Genomic DNA, 27,536 nt, shown 5'->3' on the forward strand with positions numbered 1-27,536 from the left:
CACGTTTAAAAAAGCACCTGGCATTCTCTGCTGGAGTAAATAAACACATCGGGTCAACACCTCGACCGAGGAAGTCCGCTTTCACCGCAATCCTGTATTATATTGCCCATCATAGCCAATTGACGATGAATACCAAATGTGTTTGTTTTTGTCCCCTCCTTGATACGGTTTCCTGAATTTGTATAAAGTTGTAATTGTGCACTTGTAATTTGTGTCGAACAGAAAAAAAGCAAACAAATATACTAAAATCAGTAGACAAATTCCAGTTTATTGACCAGAGCAGTAGTGTTGGTACAAGGCAGGAGCTGCAGGGAAGCTCGGAAGAGTGGTCTGATACTGTATTGGCGCGACTGTCAAACAGGTGCTAATGAACAGAGTTGTAGCTTTTATTCTCCCTTTCGCCGTCCTTTAAATGATGGAAAGAATAGAAACTATTTTAAAAAATTGAAAAACTGAAGCCTCCCATTTGAAAGCTTCAAATGTAAACCGAGTATCGTTTTACGAATAATTTAATTCATACACAGTACAAAACATGCATTCCATTATTATTCCACGACTATCAGTTTTACAGTGTACACCGACAACACAAATCCAACCGAGATCATAACATTTTTTTTTTTTTTTACACAACCTGTACACATCCGTCACAAACGTTACGCGCATGACATACAGGCTAGTCCTATTTGCTCGACACTGAAAAACCATGACTCTACAATTATTTGTATTTTTTTTTTTTTTATACACAAGGTACAAGATTCATCCTCTTAGCTATTGGGCTGTCTGAAACAGCCTGAGGTAAGCTCCAACCCGTGAGATGTAGCTCAAATTCAAAGATCAAAACAAATTCAAATGTGACATAATGCCAAATATCTTTCAATACTTAACACTCGAAACAAGACATTACAAAACTGTAAACGAGAAAAATAAAAACAAAAGCTGATGCGGCAGGTTGTTTGTTCTCTGAATTTCTAGTCAACAGAACACTCAAAGTGACAAAGTATTTTGGATCCCTTTGGCTGACCAAATTCCCTCAATCCATCAGCAGAGGTTCAACCATTAAGTAGTGCAACACAAATCAAACACAACTAAAAAGATCACAATGTCGCAGGGAAGGCAGGAAAGGGCGACAAGACCGTTCAGTGTTCCCTTTTCAGCTTGCGGCCCACATCTACCTCGTCCAGGCCGCTGGCCGACCTGGACTGTTGGAGTTCTCGGAGCTGAGCGTGCGTGCGAGGCGGCTGCTTCTTCAGCTTCTGCAGGTGAATGTCAATGGGGTCCAGTTCGGGCTCAGAAGCTGGAACGGGCAAGTAGCCGCCGTCCCTCGGCAGGCACATACACCAGCCGGCGCCGGCCAGGTCCAGCTCGCTGTACTTGAACTCCAGCTTCTTCAATTTGAAGTCCACCATGTCGACAGATTCGCTCATTTCCACCAGAAGGTTCCAAAAGACGCAGCTCAGGACAATGCCGAGCAGCTGAATGGAGACATGCACACTTTGTTCAAGCAAACACAGGCATGACGCAGGATGCCATTCGATGGAACGTCCGACGTGTTGGAAGTCAGCGCGTGAATGTGAATTCCTTACAAATCTATTTGGAAAATGTCACAATTTGCCTGTCGCGGACCCGGAAGTTCTACAAATGATTGGCGGTTTGCGCACAAAATAATGTTATAATTCTTAAAGTGTAAAAATTGGTTAAGATCATTTGAATGGTCGCTTAGTTTAATTTAAAATCAGTGTTTCCTAATTATAACACCACACACCATATCTACAGTACACACGTAGCAATTTATTGAAACAAGACCGTGTGCTTTTTTTAAACTACCTTTTTAAAAAAAAAAAAATAAATCCAGGTTCGCATTTTGGTTTGGTCCTCGGCAAGCCCTCCAACTTCTCATATGGCCGCTTTGCAAATGAATTGCCCACCCCTGCACTACACCAATTCAATCTACGGGGACCATAATTGCCCAATTATCATTTACATCAAAGTAAACTAGCCTCCAATATAATTGGCAGGTGTTTATCTTTTCTATCGTTTTGAAAGCCCTACTTGGTAATAATTAGGCTTTGAGCATCATTTCTACATGAGTGATGGATGGAAACCAAGTGATTATACATATGATGGCACTGGTACAGGCTCAGAGATGAACAATGTAATGCGGCCCCGAGTGTCTCCAACTGGACATTAAAAATGGAATAAACTGCAGTCTCAGTTGTGTAATAATTTAGTTGAGGTTCTGTTGTCCGAGTTAAATGAGAGTGGTGAAACAGCAGATATACAGTTCACCATAATAGAGTTACTAAGAACATTTGCCAAAAATCACACCGGCACAGAGATACTTTGTAAAAGCAAATGCAGCTCAATCACGACAACATATGGGAGAGTTTCACTGAGCCCTCAGGCCGTATGAAGGTTGCTTTTCTGCCAGACTTGCCGTTTGACAACAATAATACGACCGATAACACGTACAACTCAATTGAAGAATCTTTGAAAATGAACTGAGATAATGTGCTTGCATAAGTGTACACACCCTATTATAATTGGGGATGTGGCTGAGTTCAGGATTGACCAATTACATTCAAAAACATGTTAAACGGGAGTCAGCAAACATCCGCTGGTATTGGAAGTGCCTCCAATTATTTGAAAATAAAGTTGAGGTGCTGTAGTAGACTTTTCCTGACAGTTTTGTAGTTACATCTTCCGGCATAAGCCATGGTCCATAAAGGGCTTCCACTGCATGAGAGTGATCTCCGAGGTCAAAGTCCGAAAGGTGGAAAACAATTTCCAAGGCATTAAATACACTACAGAACACAAAGAAGCCAAGTAGAGAAAATGTGGCGCAGTGGTGACACTAACAGGAACTAGATGCTCCTCAAAAGCTGAGAAGAAAACTGGTCGGGGAGGGTGTCAAGAGGCCGAAACCAACATTGGGGGTGGCACTGACTCAGGTGGTAGAGTGGTCGTCTCGAAAGTCTCAACCCGAAGGTTATGAGTAAGATCCTCAACACTCGTGACCTTGTCAAAGTGTTCTTGAGCAAGATACTGAACCCGCAGTTGCTTCTGATGCTGCGTCATTGGTAGGTAAAATGAGGAGACATTGTCAAAGCACTATGAGTACCTCAAAGGTATATAAGCACCATACAGGTGAAGGCCGATTACCCTTTACCAGAAAGCTACAGGAAGTATTACGTTTGGTACAGTTGACAACAATCTCGAGTCGTCATTCTATATGTCTGGGCTACAGGGTATAGCAGGACGGTAGCTATTACAAAGAAGAAAAAAAACACTTAAAATCGCCCAAACGCATATGGGAAAATGTAATATGGTACCTCGAAATTCAGGTTGAACTTTTTCGCCATCATTCCAAAAAGTGTGTTTGCTGCAAACACAATATAACATCACCAAAAGAACAAAATGCCTCCAGTAAATCATGTTGATGGCAGCATGAAAATCTGGCATTCGTCAAATTGGGGGAAATATGTAAAGTTTCAAAACCCAGTCGGCATCAGCAAAAACTGTCAGGCTTGTACGAGAAAGAAAAAAAATGTCAGGAAAAGCATAATAGAACAGCTGAACTTGATTTACATTTAATTGGAGGCACTTGAGATTTGTGTGCCAACTCCCATTTAAGATTCATTTGAATGTGACTGGTTAATTATGAGCACAGCCACACACCTGGTGATAAAAAAGTATGCACACTTGAGCAAGAGCTTTACTTCTCTTTCTTCCTCTCACATCCCCATTAAAAGATTTCATTTTTATTAAGTAAGCGGTTATAGATTACATTAATGGTGGAAAAAGTTTTAGTTCGTTTCTTTTCCCTTGCTCTCAAATTTCTTTTTTTTTTTAATCGCAATAACCTGACATTTGAACAGGGACGTGTAGACGTTTTAAAGCGCCAAATGTCTGTATAAGATGTCCCATGAAAATCGACGAACAAATAATTTGTCCATGCTGCAAAATGGTGTTATTGTGACTGTTTACAGTTGTGTGCAGTGCTCCGGAAACTGAATGAGACATTAAATGAGCCTTGTTGAACACAAACAGTTTTCACTCATATCTTAGTTTATGAACTTCTGATATGCTGTTATCACAGTGGCATGGAATTACCCTGCAAATTACAACTGTGAGGAGAGGGAGAAAAAAAAAAACCTGTGTATGCAGCGAGTCATCAGTGGTGCAAATCTTTCCGTATATAGCACTTTTGTGTCATTCTGCATAATTCTACATCCCATTTTCCATGAAGGGGTATCATTTCAAAAGAGAAAATTTCAATAATTTAGGAACTCAACCATAACGGGGGGCCGGGGGGGGGGGGGGGGGGGGGAGGTTGGGTTTCATACTGTTGACACCTTGACTTTGAAGTTACCTGTGGCAGCCCAATGGCACAGCACAGTCCGACGGTTACTCCAATGTTGTCACTCATCCAAAGGTTGACTGCGTGAATGCACCCTCGCACGTGGATTTCCTCTTGCAGGCTTTCACGCTGATGCACAAGGAAAAAAAAAAAGACGACAAGAGTACACTTTTAAGTTCTAAGTCGGAAGTGCAAAACTCAAGATGTTCTTGAAAAAGGTCCTTCATGCGTCTCCACGCACACACAGCGTTCCAAATTGAGAACCATACTTTAATTGATGAGTCCGATCTCAAAACCAAAAAGCAGGCCATGCAAATCGCTAGAACTTTTCTTCTAACAGGTTTACTCTTCGATCCACTTGTCAGATTTCACAATATCATTTTAGAAAGTGGTCGACAAGGTAGCAATGACCATCATGAATTCAATTCATTCTTGCCTAAATGGAAGTGGGTGTATTCTAATCAACATTCCTTGTCTTTTCCACCTCCATACATATGTTCCCGTCACCAAACTGTTGTGTCTATGTCCTTCATTATCTGATACACACCAACATTCCGAATGTGAGCATCACACTAATGCAACAGAACATGTGCACGCTAGAAACAAATAAGTACAATTGCACATACCTGTCTATCCAGTGCCTTGGAACCACACAGGGTGTTAATGACCTCTCCTACCTGTGGAAGCAATGAGCAAGTCTGAAACTAGACACAAAATGTGGGGACATAATCGACCAGTGGCAGGCTCCTCTCATGGGGTTGGGAACGGGGGTTGGGGGGGGGGGGCTGCCCACATCGCCCGCTTGCGAGAGCATGAACTTGTGTGCTAGAAAACGCTAGTCGTGATAGCCGGGAATTGATAATGGTGGCAATCTTGCCCGTGTTCAGCTTCTCTAATAAACTCGTCTCCCACTGTGTGCGTGCTTCTGAGTGTCAGGCGGGGCAACTGACTTCCTGATTACTCCAGCAGAGTTGCACCGGTTCCAGAGACCAGATCAGTGCTTTGAAGGGAGGCACAAGGATAACACTAGACATTGGGAGCGCAGAGCTGCCCCCTCCAAGGACTACCATTTTATTTCGAGAGTGAAATGACGGCTATAAACCAGAAGATGTCTATCTGCACGATATAGACTTGGAAATAATGAAAGTGTCTTTTTGTAGTGATAATGTAAAACACATTTGTTACCGTCTTCACCAATGGGAAAATAAAACGGGGGGGGGGGGGGGGGGTCCGAACCAATATAGGTCCAATCATGTTGTGAATCATGCCAATTGAGGAAGGGAATCTTTTGACAAACAGTACCTTAACCCCGGCTGTATATAGGCCAGTCGTTGCAATTCAATGGTAGAAAACGACTGCAGTACATTACAGGAGATTTATTTACTTTAGGAGGCTCATTATTACAGTACACACAATACCAGGTTTGGAGAATAATGGAATACATGTAATGGCTTTATGTATAATGTAAAAACGTTAACTGTATTTCATTACCAAAAAAACATCTATGTAACAAAGATTACATTTTTAATGCGGGAAGAAAGATGCAGACGCAGTAGGGTCCTTGATCACCGGCTTTTAACCAATTCCCCTAAATTAAAGTTTGGGTTCAACTTTTTCTACATCTCTTACAATACATTGCCAGGGGACATATTGAAATGTTTGTAGAGAACCCGAGATGTCACTTTCTGGGTAATTATGGCAAGTTCCCTGGATGTTAAACTCAGGAATTTAAGTGGGCGGTGTTGTGTTTTCAGAGACTTCGCTTAATGGGTAAAAGGAAGGTATGGTACATCTTAGCAAAGGGTCCCTTTAAATGTCCCTGCATGTCACATGTCCAAGATTGGTTTGAAAGGCAAACACTGCCTATGCGCAGAACCAACATCTTGACCCGGTGTACAGCCAACAGGTTATCGATCCATCCAGCCACGTTATCAATCCATCCATCCACTCATCCACCCATCCATCTATGTACTGTATGTGTCTGTCGGTCTGATCTCTTCGGTGTTGCCCTCGGGAACAATCAGAAAAAAAAGCTTTCCTTCTGGCACAAGGCAAATGTTTCAAATGGAAACCATCCATCCATATGATCACTCACCTCACGGCGGATACAGCAGGTATATGGAACCCCGCACGCTAGTGGGCCAGTCCCGTTACAGAAGTGGTATTGGTTGACTCCCCAGTCCTTATATTCATCTCCTCCACAACATGAAAACTGGACCAAAGAGAACAAAGAACAATTTCGTGTCACTGACCTTTCTGTGCATCCGATTCATAATATCGAAATGTTGCAAGTGAAAACAGGTGTTCACTTGAACGCAGCAGATCTTTGATGACAAATTCTGTATTAATAAGAAAAATCTCAGACAATTAAATCACTTGGGTCAGACCTCTCTCAAATACTGGAGGATAACTCCATTTCTGTAGCTCTATATGTCGCATTGTCAGGTGGCTGCGAAACTGTAACTGATACTCTTAAGTGGCACCAATGCCACTTCAATGTTTATTGCTCCAATATAAAATGCAATGTAGATAGACAGGAGACAAATAGAAAACCCAGATTTTTTTTAAAGGTTTGATTTAACCATTTGTAAAGCAATGTTTAACATGTTCTGAAGTCGAATGCAGAAAACACACACATTGTTGGTAAATGACATGCCGTAGCATCTCATGCGAATTTTAGTAATGTATACATGGCTAAAAAAAAAAAAAGTTTCACATTGTAGTTTGTGAGTCAAAATTCCATTTTGTTTTTTAATAAAATAACTGAGAATTACAGAGCTATATATTTTTTTTCCAAGAAGTAAATTGTGGAGGCTGTCCCAAACAACTTTGCTGGACTGAACACACGCATGTTAACGTGCTGCAACGAGCTTCCCAACATCTATGCGAGGGTGCTACTTGCACCACACCAGCTAGCTAGCAATAAGCTTTGTCTGGCTAATAGTGCGCTGAACACACTGCGGAGTCTTCTCTTTAATAGTAACGGGCAAAATGAAGAAGCCTGAATCACTGGGGTATTGCTTCATCTAAAAGGTCCATGACTCTATGCTTCATTCACTCATATTTGCCCTCTTGTGACAACTGCTGTGTAGTGGAAAGTATTGTAGATGAAATCTTGAAATGTGTTTAATTCATTTAAAGCAATGTCCCAAGATGGCAAAATTAAGCTTTATAAATCAATGAGGCCTTCCTGCCAATTGGTTTGCACATGGTTCAGAGCTTCTTGGCGTTGTATTTGCCTCGTGCCATCATCAGGCAGTAGGCTTTATGTATACATAGAATGAGATAAAACGGTAGGTTAAACAGTGCCAAAATAAGCATTATTTGCAGTATTGCAGTTTTAGCAGATGTGTCGTGCAGAAATGGAATAAAAAAATAACATAGTGGGAACAATGTTTCTGAATACAGTGATCCCTCGCTATTTCGCGGTTCGTTTATCGCGGTTTCGGTGCATTGTGGATTTTTTCAAACAGATTCATAAAAAATAAAAATAAAAGTGAAAATGCTGCTAAAAGTCCGCAAAAGGTCCGCTAGGCAGTGAAACTCAGCAAAACAACAGCGAGTCACATAGAGCAACATATACAGTACTACATGTATGTGTTTACTGTATTTTGTGATTCATACACAAACCTAACCTAACTTATACATGTTTAAATATATTAGTACAGTCATACCTCGGTTTTCGACCATGATGGCCTTGAGCTTCTGGGTGTGCTTTCAGATTTTTAACCCATTTAATCCCAAATTTTTCCCAGACATTTAAAAGTCAAAATCTGGTGTCATTGGTAGCTTTTTTTAAGCGATCAGTCATAAAACTTTTTAGAGCCCTGTAAATTAAATGTTGTCCTTCACAAATGTGACCAGTGGGATTAAATGGGACACCCCAGTTGGAATTTCCTGTAAAACTAAACATACAACAAATTGAATTCCACACATTGTTATATTTAAATACAAAACATAGCCTCGTTTATAAATCACCGCTAGCGCTGAGTCAAAGGTGGATCCCATATAAATGCTAACGACAAATGTGACTTCAAATAACGAATATTGACAAACAAACACTGTGGAAACATACACACAGGTAAGATAACACTACTCGAAGTCAGAAATTCTTCCCAATGTGTGATAAATGAGTTCTATTACTGGAGCTCAATTGCAACTTATTTCTGCTCTCATTTTACGTGCCTACTCCATCCACGCAGGGCATCACACTGTCCATAAGAGGCCAGAATGCCCAGGAACAGCGGGTGTTTGTTATTTCAATTGCTATTACGTTTTATTCTAACTTTACTTTGCCAAGCTGGAATGCATCAGAGTGAAAAATACAAGAGGCTTGAATGTCATGCGATACTGACGAGGTCATTTTCTACTTGGGTGTGGACAGGTGTGTTCAAGTAATAATGTTTCACGTGCAGGGATGATTCAGCATGAAGCGATGATGAATAATTGCTTTCAACATCGTGATGATTTTTTTTCCATAATGGTCCAGCCCTACCATGTTCATCATTTAAAATATATCTCTAATCTTTTATGTCGTGAATCCACATTTTAACCAAATACGGTACCTTTTCTTGCACGTAGTCCAAGATGTTTTTAAAGTCCAGGTCATCGTAGTAGTGTTTGATTCCTTCTCGTATGCTGCTTTGAAACAAGGAAGACGTCTGGAACGAGTGGCACCGTGAAAAGGTCAGTGAATAATTACAAAACTTGTAAACAAAGCCATTGTGAGCTCATTTTGATGAAAGGTGATATTCAGGCACGCTGTCACCAGTTTACCTTCTTCTCAAAGATGAGAGCTATAATGAGGGCGATAGCTTGGAGGAGCAGCAACACACAGAGAACGCAGAGGAACTGTGGAGGGACATAATAAACAAATGTTACACTGAACATCACTTGGCATATGCTCATCCGACACACTGGCCACAAGGCACACCTGCGCTATGTAGTGAGATCCAACAAGAGCTTCAGGAGAAAAAAAAATCCGCCTTTATAAAGGTAATCATGTTCACTGGACTTGTCAGAGATATTGAATAAATAATGTGTTCACTTTATTGTGAACACATTAATTTGTTATTTTCTATTTGCGGTAATAATGGTATTGTATGTAATGATGTGCCTGCCCGTGTTGAGTGGCTCGAAGCCTCTGACTAAAACTGTACAACAGAAAAGACATCCATGCTTTTGTTTTAACATTCTTACCATGTGCAGCAGGGTTTTATTGTCTCTGAGGGAGCCAACCATGCCCACAAGTGAGACTGTGAACATTACCAGACCCAGCAGGATCAGCACCACTGCAGGAGCCAGGAAGAGACCCTCCAGGGTTCGATTTTTCTGCCTTTCCACTTCAGCATACACCCCCACGCAGAGCACACAGAGACCCACCAACTGTAAAAAGATTAGAGAGTTTTCTCTTAGTTTCAATCAATCCTAATATGCTGTTAGGGTAACGGGGAGAATTTCTTTGATGCTTAAAACATTATTGTTTTGTATATTCCTGAATTGGAGGTTGTATTTCCATCCATCCATCCATCCATCCATATTTGAAAGAATGGCGACATGGTGGTCGACGAGTGACGTCGTTTGCCTCACAGTGCAGTGGTGCAGAGCCCGGCCTTCCTGTGAGCCTCGTGCATTTTCTCAGGGTACTTGGGTTTTCTTCCACATTCCAAAGGCTAATCGAACACTAAATCAGGGGTGTCAAACTCATTTTTGTCGCGGGCGACTTTGGAGTTATGTCTTCCCTCGGAGGGCCGTTATGACAGTGAACCTGAATAAATGTTTAATCTTCACATCATATTACTACTTGTACACAAAAAAATGATGGCTCACTAGTTTTTAAAATCAGTCAAGTACTTGTTCAATTATTGTTCAAGTGAGTGTAGTTGCAATAACAAAGTTATTGCAAAATGTCACCCTTATTTATTACATATGACAATTTGAGATGTCGGTACAGATTTAAGCAAGGGTCATGGAACTTGACACATATGATTTGCTTTTACGGCCCACATAAAATGACGTGGTGGGCCGGATCTGGCCCCCAGGGCCTTGACTTTGACACCCGTGCTCTAAATTGTCCATAGGTACGATTATGAGGACAAATGCTTGTTCATCTATATTTGCCCCGCGATTGGCTGGCAACCAGTTCAGGGTGTACCTCACCTACTGCCCAAAGACAGCTGGGATAGGCTCCAGCAAGCCCGCGACCTCGTGAGGATAAGCAGATTAAAAAATGGATGGATGGATATTGGAAAGAAAAAAAACATTATTTTCTGTCAAAAACAACTAATGCTCATCATTGGATGACTGTGGAAAGTAACTTTAATGCTAATGGGAATCCAGACTAATGTGAGCTGAATCTTAAATGTGAATGGCTGGCTGGCTGTCTGAGCAATTGTGATGTCATTCTCAGTCGACAGCGAGTGGCAAAATGGCCACCCCCTGAGATGACCAAAAAAACGGTAGATTTGACTGTTTAATTCATCCTCCTCATATGTAATATTAATAAAAAATGCCGTATTCAGATTAGTGGGGTTGCAACATATTATTGGAAAGAAAATTTGGGGGTTGACGTCCCCTTTAAATGTGACAGACATTGTGCTCCTCCTCCTCCTCCTCTTAATATTCTTTCACACAACCGCACATAATTATTACCAACACTGTTGGCCTCTTAGGACAATACCATTTTACACTAGTATAGGTCTAACAAGTTTCAACAAAATGGAAGCGTGTAACAATGGGGCCATACTCTTGTCATGAACTGGCTTTTTAAAAGGAGCTATTTACCATGCAAATGTATGTGAGCCCAATTTTTTCCCAAGTCCTTTTCAGTAACCTCCGGTATATGAATGATGATGAAAATTGATCCAAGACCTGACAATGTACCTTGACATGAGGAAGAAGTTGGGACAAGTGGGTAGGAGAGAGGATCAAATGAAGGTGTGGAACACAGTAGTTTACTATTAAAGTGATGAAAGCTAAGAATGACTCATTACATGTTGGTCTCCACGTCAGGGGGAGGGAAAAAAGCAGTGGCTGGAGAGAGGGAAGTCTGGGCTTCCCTTTTGAAGCTGCTGCATCCACGACCCGACCCTGGATAAGCAGTGGATAATGGAGGGATGGAAAAATGCTCCACCGTTGACTATTTCATTTGAAAAAGAAAAAAAAAATGAAAAGCACATTTTCATTGATGTAGGTGGTATTCTATAGAACAAAAGGACCGATCAGATCATTGAGGTGTCGCTAAAGCAAAAAAAAAATTGCGTCAAAATCACTGTTGTGCATAAAATATAGAGTTGAACAAAAACCTCACTTTCTTTGTATATTCGGTCCCAAACAGGTGATTTTGGTGAAATCGATTTATAGTCTACTACGGACTACAAAAAGGTATTGAGAGAGTCAAAGTTTTTGGGAAAAGAATAGAATCTGTTGAAAGATCAGCCACAATGCCTGAAATAAGATGGCAATCAAGAGGTTGTCATCTCTGGAGTTAAGTGAATGGTGGACAACATTTAGTAAGAGCTCAGTACAATGCAGCGCAGTTTTGTACCACTACAAACAACCACAATAATTAGTAAATTGTTGAATTGATACTTCGCCCGCAATTGTCAATCCAAACAATAACATTATTATACAATTATTAATCATTATACAAACAGGCATCATTTTCATTGTTCTCATATTAGGTCTCAGATGAAAGTTGTCATGTCCCTGATGGTGTGGCCTGCAAGCCTGATTCAATTGAATGAACTAGAGCAGGGGTCCCCTACCGCCGGTCCACGGACCGGTACCGGTCCGCAGGGCATTTGGTAACGAGCCGCACAGAAAGAACTTGCCTTATTTCCGTTTGATTTATTTCGGAATACGAAAGATGTTTTATTTTGAAAAATTACCAGATTCTCCGTTACATCCGTCTGTGTCGCGCTTGACTCACGTCAAGCCACGCTTCTCGGTCACGTGACCGATGACGCTCATAAACAAAATGCTGAAGCCCGCAACATGAGTAAAAAAGCTGCTTGGAGATCGCAAATGACGGCGGCCTTAAAAGTACGTTCGAGACAACTGGATTAAAGTTATGGCTGAATACTCTGAGATCGCCACAATAGCACTGTTGCCATTTCCGACATCCTACCTGTGTGAAGTGGGGAGTTTCTGCAGCAACGGCGACTAAAACAAAATTACGAAGTAGACTGGACATAAACCACACACTTGAGGTGTCATTGTCTCTATTACCCCGGGATGGGACCGTCTGGTTGCAGAAAATCAAGCTCGGGGCTGTGGTGAGTCATCATTTTCATGCACTTTGAATTTGCGTTGTATTGTATTTTGAAGGCACTAAACATTACCATAGCAATAAGAGTGTTGCGACCAGATTAGACGCTCCTTGTGTTTATTATTATATTTCGAAAACACCACAGTTTTCATGCAGCTCATACCATATTATTTTGTTGTATTAATCCGCCACACCTTAAATGCCGGTCCCTGAAAATATTGTCTGACTTAAACCGGTCCGTGGGGCAAAAAAGGTTGGGGACCCCTGAACTAGAGCATAGGTGTCAAACTCGGGTCCCTGAGGGCCGCTGTCCTGCATGTTTTCCAAGTCTCCCTGTTGCAACACACCTGATTCAAATGATCAGATCATCAGCAAGCTCTGCAGAAGCCTGACATTGAACCTGTTCATTTGAATCAGGTGTGTTGCAACAGGGAGACTTGGAAAACATTCAGGGCAGCGGCCCTCCAGGACCTGAGTTTGACACCTATGAACTAGAGACACAAGAATACTAAAAGATAACACCAATAAGGCAAATCTCATCTTGATGCATTATTACAGAGTAACTACTGTTTATTAAGATGAAATGGTTAGAACTGGAAGAAAAAGCATGCATGGGCCGCTCTCATTTTGTATCGGCAAAACTACAAAAAAAAAAAATCTTGCCTTTAAGGGGAGTGCAACGCCCTGCACCAGCCGTAATGTTCATTAGCCGGTGAACGATGAGTGAAGCTACGATACCAAATCCCGCCAGCGTCAAGTTTGTGTGTTGTTCATAATAATGTACATTCCCCATCAAATAAACACATTTACACTTTCTTTCAAAAGGCAGGTGGGTTTTGAAAGCTCACAGCAGCTAGCTAGTATCCCTACATTCCAAATCCCGTTAGCTAATGTAGCAACTTCAGTCGACATTCTCCAAAAGTAAATAGACGATATGCTTGATGTTCATTCGTTAAATACCTTCGAGAAACATAATAATATTTGCGATTCAAGTCGCAGTCTTGAATCGCAAATATAGCATCGTATACCTGTCATATCACACTGTAACCCATCTTATCCATAGGTCTCAGATTTCATAGCAACAAGGCATACAATTTAGAAGTGTGATCAAACGAGGGGCAGTTATACTTATTGGAGTACGCCGAATAATATGATGACCCATCCTGATTTTTACTATTCCCAACTGCGTGTCTTGTTAGCATAATTATTAGTGGAAAGACTGGAGTTTAAAATCAAGTATTCTTATATTGATGCCTGGGTGTGCCTTCGGGGTGGCACGCGTATACAATACAAGACCCACTTCATCGTCATTATTTTAACAATTACATGTAAATTAAGTAAAAGTAAATAAAACTTACCGAAAACATCATCGAATAGACATTGAGGGTGAATTTGATGAAGTAATAGAAGTGGTTGCTTTTCCTCAATTCAGAATAGGGAGGCATGGCCGCTTGGGTTGTTGAAGCAAGCTAGGCAGCTCGCAAACTACACTCCGTTTAGTTCCCTTAATGTTAAAATACTGGTATAAAAAAAGAAGTACAAACTACACCGTTAATAACATGTTGAAGCGAGTGAACGTTTCTTTTCGTTTTTTTTTTTCAAAATGTCTCAGGTCTCATTTCGCACAAGGTTGGAACAAAACACTTCCGTGCGACCGGCTCCTATACGCTTTGTTTTGACTACATACTTAAAGGGCCAGTGCATGAAATCTCCACTCCCGATGAGCTCAGCAAGTAGGGTCAGGGGAATTAAATTACATATGATCGTGGTAATTTTATCGCGATTAAACCCGTATCTCAATGAAAGTTTTGCAAGTGTGTTATTTTTGTCAGGTTCGTTCAAAGTTGCAAAGGCATTCCCCAGATTTGTCCAAACCGTTTTAATGGTCTCAAACAGTTTTTTCTTATCGGCACCAAATTTTTATCATGTCAAAAGAAAACATTTAAATGGTTGGCGAACGTCTTTCAGACTGTTGGCAACTTTGAATGAACCTGAAAAAACGTTTGCAACCCTTCACCACTCGGTGAGATATGGTCCAATACTGTAACCGTTTCTTCAGACTCATCGGCCTGTAATGTTAAAATCTGAGCAAATAAATGTAAGCGCAGTCCATTGACATGTAATTGAAATTACATATCATAGCTCACTCTGCTTAGAAGCTAGTTTTGGTAAATAAACGATGTTACGGGAAAAAAAATCTGGAAATGAAAATGTCAGTATATGCGTTAAAAACAATGCTATTTTGGTGCAACCAAAAATATCACTCTTATTACAGGAAATGTATTACTTTTCAATCTCTGTGCTAAACTAATCCCTATCTCTTGCTTCAGGTTACACCAGTTGTTGCCACCACGTGTTGGATATATTTGGCATGCTCATGACTGACATATTTACAAATGGGTTTATGCAGTCACAAAGCTGGCCCTGTGGCATGCTCACTCCCAAGAGATTATCAATGTCTGGTTGTTTTTCTTTTAACATGTGTCGCTCATTGCTTTTCCTATAGCTTGTTATTCAGAATTATCATCTACAATCACTGCTGTGCATAAACGTAGGTACAGATACAAATGTGTTGATGTGGTGTGATTTCTTCACTGACAGTCACTCTAGCTGATAGAATGACTGTCATACAATACAGTATGTCCCTAATGGTTACACTCGATCAGTGGTTCTTAACCTTGTTAGGGGTACCGAACCCAACCAGTTCATACAGACATTCACCGAACCCGAACCCTTCATTAGTGAAAAATAAACATTTTTTTGTTTGTTTGTTTTTTACAAATTCAAGACATAAAAAAATATTTATTAAAAACAGAAGAAGGTAAACATAATTAGTATAAGAATAAAGTATACGCTTTTTTTTAATTGTGCACAAAATGACCCAGCCAGTGATGGCCAATTGATCACTAATTTCATCCGAATCAGAATCCTCTTTATTGGCCGAGTATGTAAACACACAAGGAATTTGTCTCCGGTAGTACAGGCTACACTAGTATCATCAATAACAATGTTGACATGTCGAGTCGAGTGTGTCTTAACCTCCATGGCAGGGGCTCTGTAGAACCCCTGAGACTGATTCACTGAACCCCTAGGATTCAATCGAACCCAGGTTAAGAACCACTGCACTAGACCCATTGCAGCAGCACGGTGGTTTAGTAATAGTTACCACGTCTGCCTTATAGTTCTGAGGTTTGGGGTTCCAATGTGGAGTTTGCATGTTCTCCCCATGTTTGCTTGAATTTTTACATGAATTTTTGAGTTTACAGCCGCATTCCAAATTATGCATTTTCTATTCATAAAAGATTGGAAATTGCTCATCGATGTGAATGTTTGTTTGTTTTTGTACATTGTTCACCCATGATCCTAAAGTAAACAAGGAAACAAGTGTTGGAAAAAAAATGATGGATGAATGAACCAATTGCTTGAGTTTCTTTAACAGTGTCTTGCATCCATTTCCCATGAAATCCCTTATTGTGATTTGAAACCTCGAGGCTGCAACATTGTGTGCCCTGAGAGATTGTCGGGTGCCATTTTTGTTTAGTGGCGTATCATGAGACTTTTCTCATGTAAAATAAGTATGAGGCTTCTCTATAAAGGTAAACCACATGTAACAGACCTCTGGATCTTATACCGAAGAGATTACCGGTAATTTCAGGCAATGGACTGTTTTATATTGTGATATTCCAAACACCATGGTGTCAGTCATTATTTTCATTTTTTTCAATCAGAAAACACTAAAAATGGAACCAAATACTGAATGCATTATACTCATTCATAATTAATAATTTAGTATGATCTGTTTAAGACAGGATGTATGGTCCATTTATACATCCATCTATCCATTTTCGACCGCTTGTCCAGGGTCGGGTCGCGGGCTCAGTAGCTTTCCCAGGAAACCCCAGACATGACTTTCTCAAGCCACTCCTTCAAACTCTTCTGCGGGGATACCAAGGCATTCCCGGACATGCCCGAAACACCTCACCTGGGAGGCGGCCAGCAGGCATTCTACCCCTATACCCGAGCCACCTCACCTAGTTCCTCTCAATGTGGAGGAGCAGTGGCTTGACTCTGAGTCCCTCCCGCATGACCAAGCTTCTCAACCTCTGTGAAGGACCCTAATTTCGGCTGCTTGTATCCAGGATGTTATTTCAGTCATGACCAACAGCGTGTCAGCAAGTCTTCGAAGAATTCTCACCACCGACTCACAGCGTTCCAAGTCCAGACCAGCAGCGCCCCTTCTCCACTATACACGGTGTTAATTGTACAGTCCTTTTATCCCCCATGTGATGCCAGATGATGGACCAGAATTTCCTCTAAGCCATCCAGAAGTCGTTTGCCATGGCCTCACCAAACGCTTCCCACGCCTGATTTTTTTTTTCTTCAGCAAACACCAAACCTGCATTGCGCTTGGCTAGCCAGTAACTACTTATCAGTTGCCTTTGGAGTCCCATAGGGCAAAAAGGCCACAGAGGACATCTACATTGGGTTTGGGGAGTACCACAACAACAGGCACCATCCTCCTTATGGCCATAACTCTATTTGCCTCTACACTGGAGTTGTGAAACTTTTTCCACTCAGACTCAACGTTCCCTGCCTGTGATGTGGGTTCTGCTGGATGTGGGAGTTGAAACTCCTTTTGACAGGGACCCTATCAGACATTCCCAGCAGAGTCTTCAAAGAATTCTCACCACCGACTCACAGCGTTCCTTTGGGTCTGCCAGGTCGAACTGGCATCTTCTCTCACCATCGGAACCTACACACCACCAAAAATGACATGGACTATTATTTTCGACAGGTTATGCTCCCTCTTGGTAATGTCATCAGGAAGCATGGTGTGAGCTTCCACAGTAAAGTTGAGGATATGCCGCTTTACATCTACTTTTCGCCTCCTGACACCGGTCCAATATATTTTCTTTTTCCCTGTATTTTAAAATTTAAGTCCTAAACGGTAGATAACTTTCGACAGTTTAAATAGGACAAAACTGAAATTTAATCATTGGTCCTAAGGCCCAGAGCAGCAAATGTTTAACTAGCAGTGTCTTTAATTCCTTCCTTACAGGCAAAAAAAAAAAAAAAAGCCCGGTATTATAAGTCTCTGAGCTCATTTTTATTCCACACATTAAAAATATAACAAGAATAAGTTTTTATCACTCAGCGAACATAGCCAGAGTCCACATGATTCTGCATTGGGCCAAAATGTACATGCTGATGCATGCATTTATCACCAGTCAGCTTGATTATGGTAATTCCTTGCTTTCTGATCTTTCCACAAGAAAGATTTCAGGTTTCCAATTATTACAGAATTCAGCAAGCATGTGTCCTGACGAAGCCTATGAGGGGGGAGAACATTACACATACTGTAATATCCACATACCATCTGATCCCCATGTGTTACGGGATTGATTCTGAGGTTGTTTTCCTGATTTCTAAATTTCTTAATGGCCAACGTGATGCCCAAAGTGAGAGTTTATCTCCCTTCCTTCGCCAATTTACATGCGCTTTGAAAGCAGTCAAATAGCATTATTTTTACCATTGCCTTTAATTTATAAAATAACGTCACACAATTAATTGGGCCTTTGATTTCAGTGACTTCAAAGTACTTCATAATTCTTTTGTTTCATCATCTGTGTTCTTTTCAGGGGTCCGGCAACCCTATTTGATAAGTGGTGATAACATTTTTTTTTTTTTATTGGTGCCATGTTGAAGCTTTTGTCATCAATAGAAATAGTTTGTTTCCAAAAGAGCAATTACCCCAGATGCATACAAAACGCTGCTACTTGCTACTGACAATACCTTCTATGTATGTAGTTCACATAAATGAACCTTTTGATTCGTGCCGGTTTGTGTTTCCTGAAAATGAAATATTGTGTGAAGTTATAATGTGGTCGTGCATTAAGGACAAGTGAATTTGAAATAAATTTAATAATCATGGCGCTGGACCATCCTGAAATGATCTTTATGTCCATTTAAGATGATGTTTTCTTATTTTTATCATAAGTTCCATGTATTTTGTCTTTTCGCCAATTTTGTTTTTCCTCATCCCACTCATGTGCTTGCAGCTCCATGCATGCGCTTTTCTCCAAGCGTCCATTATGCTCAGCCATGAGCCTTAATGGTCTTAGTGCATATAGAACAGATGCTGTTATTGCAACCATCAGAGCTGAAACGTATCAAATATGAAATAAAACAAAAATTAACCTTGCCTTACTTCATGTTTGAGTTCTGTTCATTGACTTTGATGACCTCTGCATGATTCTGCATCCCAAATGCCATCATGGTGCTTCCTCTTGTCCATGTCCAGGGGTGTATTTACTCATTTCTGGACCGAAGGAAAACAGCCTTGAGGCCCTTGCACATCCATGCACTACAAACATTTTGACTATTAATGTTTATCATCACCCGTCCTTTCGTCTTTTCTGAGGATTATTACCAAACAAGTGAATCTTCTCAGCACGTTTATGGTACAATCATTGACATGTAAAAGGGAAGTCAAGTAAAATTCTTTACACTATGTAGACGCTATGTGCCCCTGCTAGTCCAAGCACAGTATTCTGATTAATATTGCATTTGTGGAATCTGAATTAAGCAGTAAAATCCATCCATTTTTATCCATCCCAGGCGGTGGCCATTTTGTCACCTGCTGTTGATGGAAAATGACATCACAGCGCCTCGGGACTCAGCTTGCGTTTGGTCATGTGAAGCCTTACATGACCAAACGCATAAAACAGGTGAGCCTTAATCATTGTGATGTCATTTTCAGTTGACAGCAAGCAGCAAAATGGCTGTCCACTCAGATGGATGGCGCTCCTTAATTTATATTCCATGCAATTTTAATCAGAATACGCCCGATCGTTGGAAGTGCACACGGGCCACAAGAATTTCGTTTTAAATCAAATTATCTGCAGATGTTCATCCAACTTTTAAAAAGTCAAACACTCTCAATTATTTTTTTATCCTGCATTTTAAAACTTATTTTTCGATGACATTTTATGACAATCGTATTTTATGATATTTATGACATAGAGATTTTGCTTCCACTGTGACACTACAACTTTCAAATAGTATGCTTAGCTCTCACTGAGATGAAACATGCTTGCCTGGCTGTGTCTCAAAACAATAATATCTGTCTTCTAGCATGTCCCACAATCATTCATTAAGATGTTTTTGCATATTTGTCTCATTTGAACAAAGCCACTGGCATCAATCACCAACTTATATGAAGATAAATGATGACCAAAAAAAGAAACGCCTCCAGTATTTAATTACATTGGAGAAAAAAAAAAATAAATATGTGTTACCCCTCTCCACTTTCACAATTGGAGTGAAATTAAAAAGCCTGAATGAAAATCTGTCACAAATGTTTTCACTTCATTTTCATTGTAATGCGTCTCCTCGCCGTCTTTCAGAAAGAAGTTCCCTCTCACTGATGAACATGTTATTTTGTTGCCTTGTGGACAGATGAAATTGAATTACTAAACTCAACTCAGCTGTATTTTTAGAGCACTTTAAAACAACCACCGGTGTATACAAAGTGCTGTATATGGAGCAAAAGGAATTCATATAACAACAAACAATAAAATAATAAATTAATAACAAAGACCGTAGATAGCACAAAAACTGTAAAACTAAAAATCAAGCCTCATGCTCAGTCAGAAGCCAAAGAATAAAAATGAGTCTTAAGAGGAGTTTTAAAGATGTGCATCACAGTCATCCAGAGATTTGAGATGTGATGAAGGCACGAATTACTGTTTCAAAGTGCTCTTGAGAAAGAAGAGGCTTTACTTGAGCCAGATGCCCATGATGAAAGATGCTGGATTTAACAACAGCACCAATTTGTCACTCCAATTAAAAATCACTGTCCAGTTTAAGACCCAAGTTCAAGACCGTATGCTTAAGATAAGGAGCAAGGGAGCCCAAGTCCACAGGATGGGATGCACAAGGGCCACTGGGACCAAACCCCATCACTTCTGTCTTCTTTTAATTGAAATTCAAGAAATGTTGTTCCATCCGGGTCTTGATTTCCTCCAGACATTATGAAAGTGGCCTCAATGAGAAAGCATCATCTTTGCTCAGTGGGACATAGATCTGACAGTCATCCACATAGCAGTGGAAGAAAATACCATTTTTCCTTAAGATGGAACACAAATTAAGCAGATAGAATGAAAACAGCAGAGGCCCCAGAATTGAACCTTGTGGAATACCACACGACAGTGGGGCAGTTCGTGACTCAGAGCAACCAAGGCTAACAGAAAAAGTTCTGTCAGCCAAATGTGACCTAAACCACTCAAGGGCGCTACTGCTAATGCCCACCAGGTGCTGCAAATGATCCAACCATATCAAATGCTGCAGTTAAAACCAATGAAAAATACATTCAATGAAATTAAAATACAGTTAACTGTCTTTCCTATGAACTATCAGCAAGACTTTGGTCAATTACTTTGTTAGTGCCCAAAACGTATCTTTTCGTAAGAAATCAACAAGCATGCACTCACACGCGCATACACACACACACACACACACACACACACACACACACACAGTCACCAAAAGAACTTTTTTTTAACACAACTTTATTCTCATAAACTTTATTCTTGTAATTGTACATTATCCTCAGAGTAGTAACACCAATCTAATACTTCAAATTCAAACACTATCCCCAAAACACAACCTTGCCCCCAAATTGGGGTGGGTTTTTTTTCCATCAGACGCCGCATTCACATGGTTACAAAGATGTTTTCTCCACTTAATCGTCCCAAGAGCAGAATGACTTCTAGATTTTTTTAAAATTGTACACTGCTGGGACAAACAGGACCCTTCTTAGAACTGGACTTCTGAAAATCGGGGAAGGAAAGCATCGTGCGGCGTAATTTTGTGTGGATTTATCAAAATAATCCTCATCCGTACAGACAGATAACGCAAATTATATGCGCGCATGCACCATCTCTTTGCCCTCTGAGACAAAATTGCCTTGTAAGCACTCTTAATTGGCCCAGTAGGTGAGTTAAGAATGCAATGTCAATTGAATTTACTGTACTGTATGTCAATACTACAATGCCATGAATGGTTTATGTTTTTACTCTCCTCAAGGTATAAAGACATGAACAAATGGTCAAAAGTGACGGTTTGATTTAAAAGCCTGGATGGTTACTCAATAGCTGATCAAGCAATTCCCTGTGGGGTGGAAGACAATTACTGAAGCACTTGTAAATGTAATGCCTAGATTGATATTGAAAAAAATATTTGAATAATTCAATGAAACAATAGAACTGTAAATACTGCTTTTCTCGACACAAATTAAACCCATTTCCCTCCTCTGATTATTTCATTCTACCCAGCACAGGGCAGTCAGACAGAGCGGATGGTGCACATATTGTACATCAAGTCTTGTGCAGACAACCATGGTGACCCCCAGGGCACACTGTCCTGTGGGAGAGAATATTTCAACATTTCACATCAAGTCGGGTACTACACTTTTCCATAACCCATTTTTCATTGCTGTGAGACTTCCTAATCAATTATTAGGTTATAGCTACATCTGAGGCAATACATTTTAAAGGGAGTCCAACAGACCTTTGTACAGCAACAGGAATCCTACAGTCTGCAAGCAATATTCCACAGACATCAAATGAATACAAACCTACTGGTTTGGCTCCCACTTTCAATTGCACTTGAGAACAGATGCTGTTAGGTGATTCCTGAATAACAATATGTATGGACTACAGGTATTTAAGGATATTTGGATTCAGCCGACATAAATCCCAATGACCAGAAAAAGACTGCCACAATAAGATTCATTATTCTGATGAACAAGCAAGGGATCAAAAGAAATCATGACATTTAACCTTACTAGATGTACTTAATAGAATATGTATATTGTAATATGAATCTTACCCAAGCAGGTATGATCAGGATGCTGAAATGGAAAGTCACAATATAAAAATAATCTTTTCATTCTTTGAAATGAGGCAGCGTGTTCCTGTTACTTACAGACAAAATCTGTGAGTCAACATTCACACTTCACCGTCGAAACCATGCAAAAATATTGTGACTCTTTATTTCACACAGACTCCCTACAGTTTTAATATGCTGAACAGGATGTTCCAGCAACCTGTACTAATTTCATATTTCTATCCACAGCGAATCCTGTCAATCTTTACTGTGTGGGCTACTACCACATTACAAAGCTACGCTGACATCACTCGACAGATAGCAAAGCGTAGTCTCGATTATATCGGTTTTGGCATTCTCAAATTCACCTATTTGCAGATGTTTTTAGAACCTGTCCACTGTCATTAGTAGAGAAACTTGCCGATAAGCAATCTTCTGTTACGTGACAAAAAAGAAAATGATTCTTATATTTGTGACAAAGTATAATATCGTTTTGGCCATCTGGGTCATTCCATAGTTGATTACGTAGTCCGCTATTGTGCCTCCGATGTCATCGGTAATTCTTTTTCTTATTCTCCATCCTTCTTCATTTTCTTGCCCTTCTCCTCCTCTCCCTGTCGCTTCTCCACCTCCACATCTCCTTCCTCAGTCTTCTCTAATTCTCACACATCCCGTTCCCCCAACTATGCTCCACACTGAAAGCTTACCTGTGACTTCTTTATAGTGATCAGACTGATTGCAATGTGAACTAATGATCCAAAACTGTCTACTCCTGTGAGAAGTGTGGGCAGACACTTGACAGAACGGTGTAAATAATATCCATGAATGTTTATAGTTTTGCAAGGAGTATGTTGATCGTTTGGAAATTTGAGGGTTAAACAGTGAGTTGTTTACAGTTCTGCAAAAAAGAGTGCTGGGCAAAATGTGTTTTGCAAATTTACAAACTCAGTACAAAGCAGACTTTGCGCTTTTAGTTTTGCAAACGCTGTGAGTGGTTTTACGATTTATATTAATAGTTTCACAAATTATGCGACAGTTTAAGCATTCCGAAAAAAAAATACACAAATACATATATTCACATGCGGGATGGAATATCGACCAAGAGCATTGGTGTTCCAATTAGACATTTTCAGTACCACGCAATCATTACGATAGCCGATAGATGAAAATGTCAGCTCGGTAAGCGATTTGTTTTCTCTTCACTGAAAAGGTATGATTGTCTCGGAAAATAGGAACCTAAAACTTACCAACTTTTGTCATACTGATAAAGGAAGGAGATGTTTGTTTGCGTGACTGTGTTTAAAAAAAAAAAAAAAAAGAAACGAGCACTAATGATGTCTATTATGAATGTGATTTGTATCTTGTCATCTGTAATGACAGACGATCTGGCACGAAAAAAATCATTCTGTACATGATTATCAATCAACACTCATCCACGTTATAACTGAATTATCATTCATGACCATTAATATGACAATAAAGTAACTTGACCAATTAAACCGCTCAGACTCCCTGTGACAAAATTAGTTTGTGTTCAGCGTAATTCATTTTGAAGACATACAGTGTCAACAGGAATCCAATTAATCCACTTTAATGAGCTTGTTCACCATCTCTCATTTTGCCACTGCATCGACTCCTGAGAAAATAGACTCAACTCATAAGCAAAGCGCAAATGAAACGAATAGGGCACTGTCAACGATGAAACCACTTCTGCTCCCTGAACACATGTATGGGTGACGCTACTAAACGGAACATAAACTTTGTACAGCCACAAATGTGTTCTCCTCATGGAAATGATTCAGTACGTGTTGGCTTTGACAGCGACGCAGTTGCACAACCTGAAAAAAAACAAACATGTTAACATGTTAACATACTGCATGTCAAATGTATGTGTTATTGTGTGTTATTATTTTCTTGTTATTTTTGTTTCATTATTGTTTACTCCGGTTGAAAGCAGAGTGAATTCCAGTGAGTCTCATGACTCCATCTCCCTGTTTGTTGATCTAGTACAGGGATGGACAAATTAAATGCTGGTGGGGAGCCACGATTTTTCATCAATACAACTCAGAGGCCACATACGACCACACATTTCCTAACCAGATGTACCAGATGTAGGGGAAAGAAATGCCAGTTTAGATCTGGACAATATATGTGCAAAATACGTGCTCTTAATATATTTCTTTTTTTTTTAGACGATACAGTATTTCTCAAAGCATGTATAAAAGATCCACTATCCTAACCCAACAACAAAGGGTTTGAAGCAAACGGCAAAATAACCGCAAACTGTGATTTTTTCTTTCTTTCCATTACAAAGAGCTCTCGCAAAAGAATTAAGGATGGCATAAAATTGCAAACCAAAAATAAGTGGAAGAATTAATTTTGAGCATGTTTTACCCACAAAAATCAACTCAAAATTTGGATATTATTACAGTAATACATGTGCACTGTATTATTCCAATATTTGCGGTTATTTTTGTTTCATTCGTAGACTTTCTTTTCTTCTTGAAAAGCCTATATTGAAACTTTATAAGCAATTACTGAAAAGTGTGTGTGGGGGGGGGGGTGTTGAAGTAAAATAACTTATTAATTCATTAATAAATAACTTTTTAATTAAACAAGGAGCGACTCAGAGTTCATTTTTTGTGGCATACTATGCATCACATACAGTACGTGCGTGCCTCCTGTACGGCAGCCTGAGACACATCAGTCCGGTATTTTTAAATGTACGCCACATGTGCTGAGTTTTTTTCCCCCCCCCCCTCCGGCTCAAACCATCCTCCCACTTAAGGAGAATGGTTGGAGTCACTTTTTCCTTCCTCTTCCCTACTGTTTTCCTTTCACATCTAAGATCTCAGGGCGCTTAACAGCGACCCGCCAGGCTCCTCGTTCTGTCTCCACCATGTTGGTGATTGCTGTCTTGTTTATGTTCCTCTGAACGGGTTGGAACTGGGAAGTAAATTCCTTGTGTGTTTCTTGCATACTTGGCCAATTAATCTGATTCTGATTCTGATCTCCATTGGGCTGGCTATTGCAGGTTCCCTCTCCATTCTCTTCCTTCTGTAGCCTCAAAGACCACGTCTTCCTCCTTCTTATTCTCCAAAACCAGCACCACCTCCTCCCGAGCACCACCATGACTAGGATCACACAGTCCCTCAATAATCTCTCTGCTAGTGACCTTCACCACTGATGTTGCTGCTGCTTATATAGTTACAATGATAATAATAAATATTATGTTCTTTATACTACACAAGGGCAATCCATGTATGAAAATGCCAGACATAAATCACACACACACACACACACACACACACACACACACACACACACACACACACACACACACACACACACACACACACACACACACACACACACACACACACACACACACACACACACACACACACACACACACACACACACACACACACACACACACAGCTCATCCATCCATCCATCCATTTTCCGAACCGCTTGATCCTCACTAGGGTCGCGGGGGGTGCTGGAGCCTATCCCAGCTGTCTTCGGGCAGTAGGCGGGGGACACCCTGAATCAGTTGCCAGCCAATCGCAGGGCACACAGAGATGAACAACCATCCACGCCCACACTCACACCTAGGGACAATTTAGAGCGTCCAATCAGCCTGCTATGCATGTTTTTGGAACGTGGGAGGAAACCGGAGCACCCGGAGAAAACCCACGCAGGCCCGGGGAGAACATGCAAACTCCACACAGGGAGGCCGGAGCTGGAATCGAACCCGGTACCTCCGCACTGTGAAGCCGACGTGCTAACCACTGGACTACCGGGCTGCCCCACACCAGCTCATTTGTTCCCATATCAAATAAGATGTAAATAAGCCTTGACTGCTTAAAATGCAATGCTACCTAGTCAAAATCAGCTCAGACCGGGCATTTTTCTGATGGTGAGCAACAAGTATCAATCATGCAATAGATTAGAAATAAAATATGTAACAAGATGATCATTAATTTAAATGCTAACAAATCATTTGCATCAGAAATGTGTGGTCTGCTCGGTTGAATAATTTGTTATTTTTCCACCGTGCCCACCAGTTGTAATGCTGCTAGATCCTGCCTCAGCAGCATCTTAGAACCTTCCTTCCGCCACTGAAAAGATCTGTAGCTTTGCACATTTGCTTGCAGGAATTTTTCCCCTCATCTTATTTTTTCTGCACCACCCATTTCCTTCTCAGATGCCTTCTTTATTTACAACATTCTCACCTTGCTATCATGCTATATTAGCAAGGTGCTGAAAAGGGAAATTGAGACTCGCCTGAGTCAGTCAGAGCTCAGAAAAAATCAGGACGAGTCCAAAGTGGTGTGGGGGACGGGGGACAGATCCGGGGGCTCAGGGCTTAGATGTCTCCTCCTTAAATTGTTGGTCATACAACAGCATCGGTCTGACGACGCATAAACGTGCTGCAGCCTGCGGGCTGTAACTCTTGTGTTGTGTCTGACACTGACTGGCCGAGCCACTCGGTCAGCCATGCATTCATTACAGCTCCATGTCAGGTGTACGGCCAGTGCGCTTTTTGTTCATGGCTTTGTTGACATGCTACAGGCAAGTATAAGTCATCCGGCATTTGTTGAACAGTGGCCTGTAATTATATTTTGTTAAAAGAAAGCTGTGGGATTTGGGCCTATTATTAAAAAAAAAAAAAAAAAAAGGTGGGGCCAGGTCAGCCTGTAATGGCCATTTAGTTGGCCTGAACTTCCCGATTGCCACCCCGCTGCTGATTCACACTTACAGCACTTCACAATTCTGATAAGCTTCTCTTCAAAGGTCTTCAATGAATCAAACATGCATGCTTATTGTTATTATTGTTGTGTTGTTATGCAAAAGGAAGCTCGGAGAAAATAAAATCTCATGCAATTGAGCCACGGTTTACCCTGCCCCTTATGCTGTGGGGCTAATACAGTGGACTGTATTGTTTTTGTTACTACAAGGACTAGGGGGCAGAGCTAAAGAGAGGCAACTTGCTGATCCCCGAGTCTAAAAGAGCAA

At 40.6% G+C, this 27,536-nt stretch overlaps 1 protein-coding gene across 1 annotated transcript; it reads right to left on the reverse strand.

Annotated features, from left to right (window-relative positions):
• Positions 1-243: 243 nt before the first annotated feature.
• LOC147204653 (tetraspanin-15) lies at positions 244-14,292 on the reverse strand. Its single transcript, XM_086112132.1, has 8 exons — positions 13,985-14,292; positions 9,557-9,742; positions 9,134-9,208; positions 8,923-9,018; positions 6,453-6,569; positions 4,984-5,034; positions 4,370-4,486; positions 244-1,472 (listed from the first exon to the last, which is right to left on the reverse strand). Exons 1-8 carry the CDS (start codon positions 14,069-14,071, stop codon positions 1,137-1,139), a joined length of 1,065 nt encoding a protein of 354 aa, XP_085968258.1. The 5' UTR covers positions 14,072-14,292; the 3' UTR covers positions 244-1,136.
• Between the last annotated feature and the right edge of the window lie 13,244 nt (positions 14,293-27,536).

Source organism: Hippocampus guttulatus, chromosome 5 (genome assembly GCF_054856545.1).
Source record: "Hippocampus guttulatus isolate MCC_2025c chromosome 5, RoL_Hgut_1.0, whole genome shotgun sequence".
Taxonomy (NCBI): domain Eukaryota; kingdom Metazoa; phylum Chordata; class Actinopteri; order Syngnathiformes; family Syngnathidae; genus Hippocampus; species Hippocampus guttulatus.

Excerpts from the sequence above, each read along its gene's own strand:
- LOC147204653 (XM_086112132.1), bottom strand. The coding sequence starts at position 14,071 with ATGCCTCCCTATTCTGAATTGAGGAAAAGCAACCACTTCTATTACTTC. Across the intron at positions 9,019-9,133 it reads CTCTCATCTTTGAGAAGAAG|ACGTCTTCCTTGTTTCAAAG; the intron begins GTAAACTGGTGA and ends CACTCGTTCCAG. Across the intron at positions 1,473-4,369 it reads GTGCCATTGGGCTGCCACAG|CTGCTCGGCATTGTCCTGAG; the intron begins GTAACTTCAAAG and ends GTCTCCATTCAG.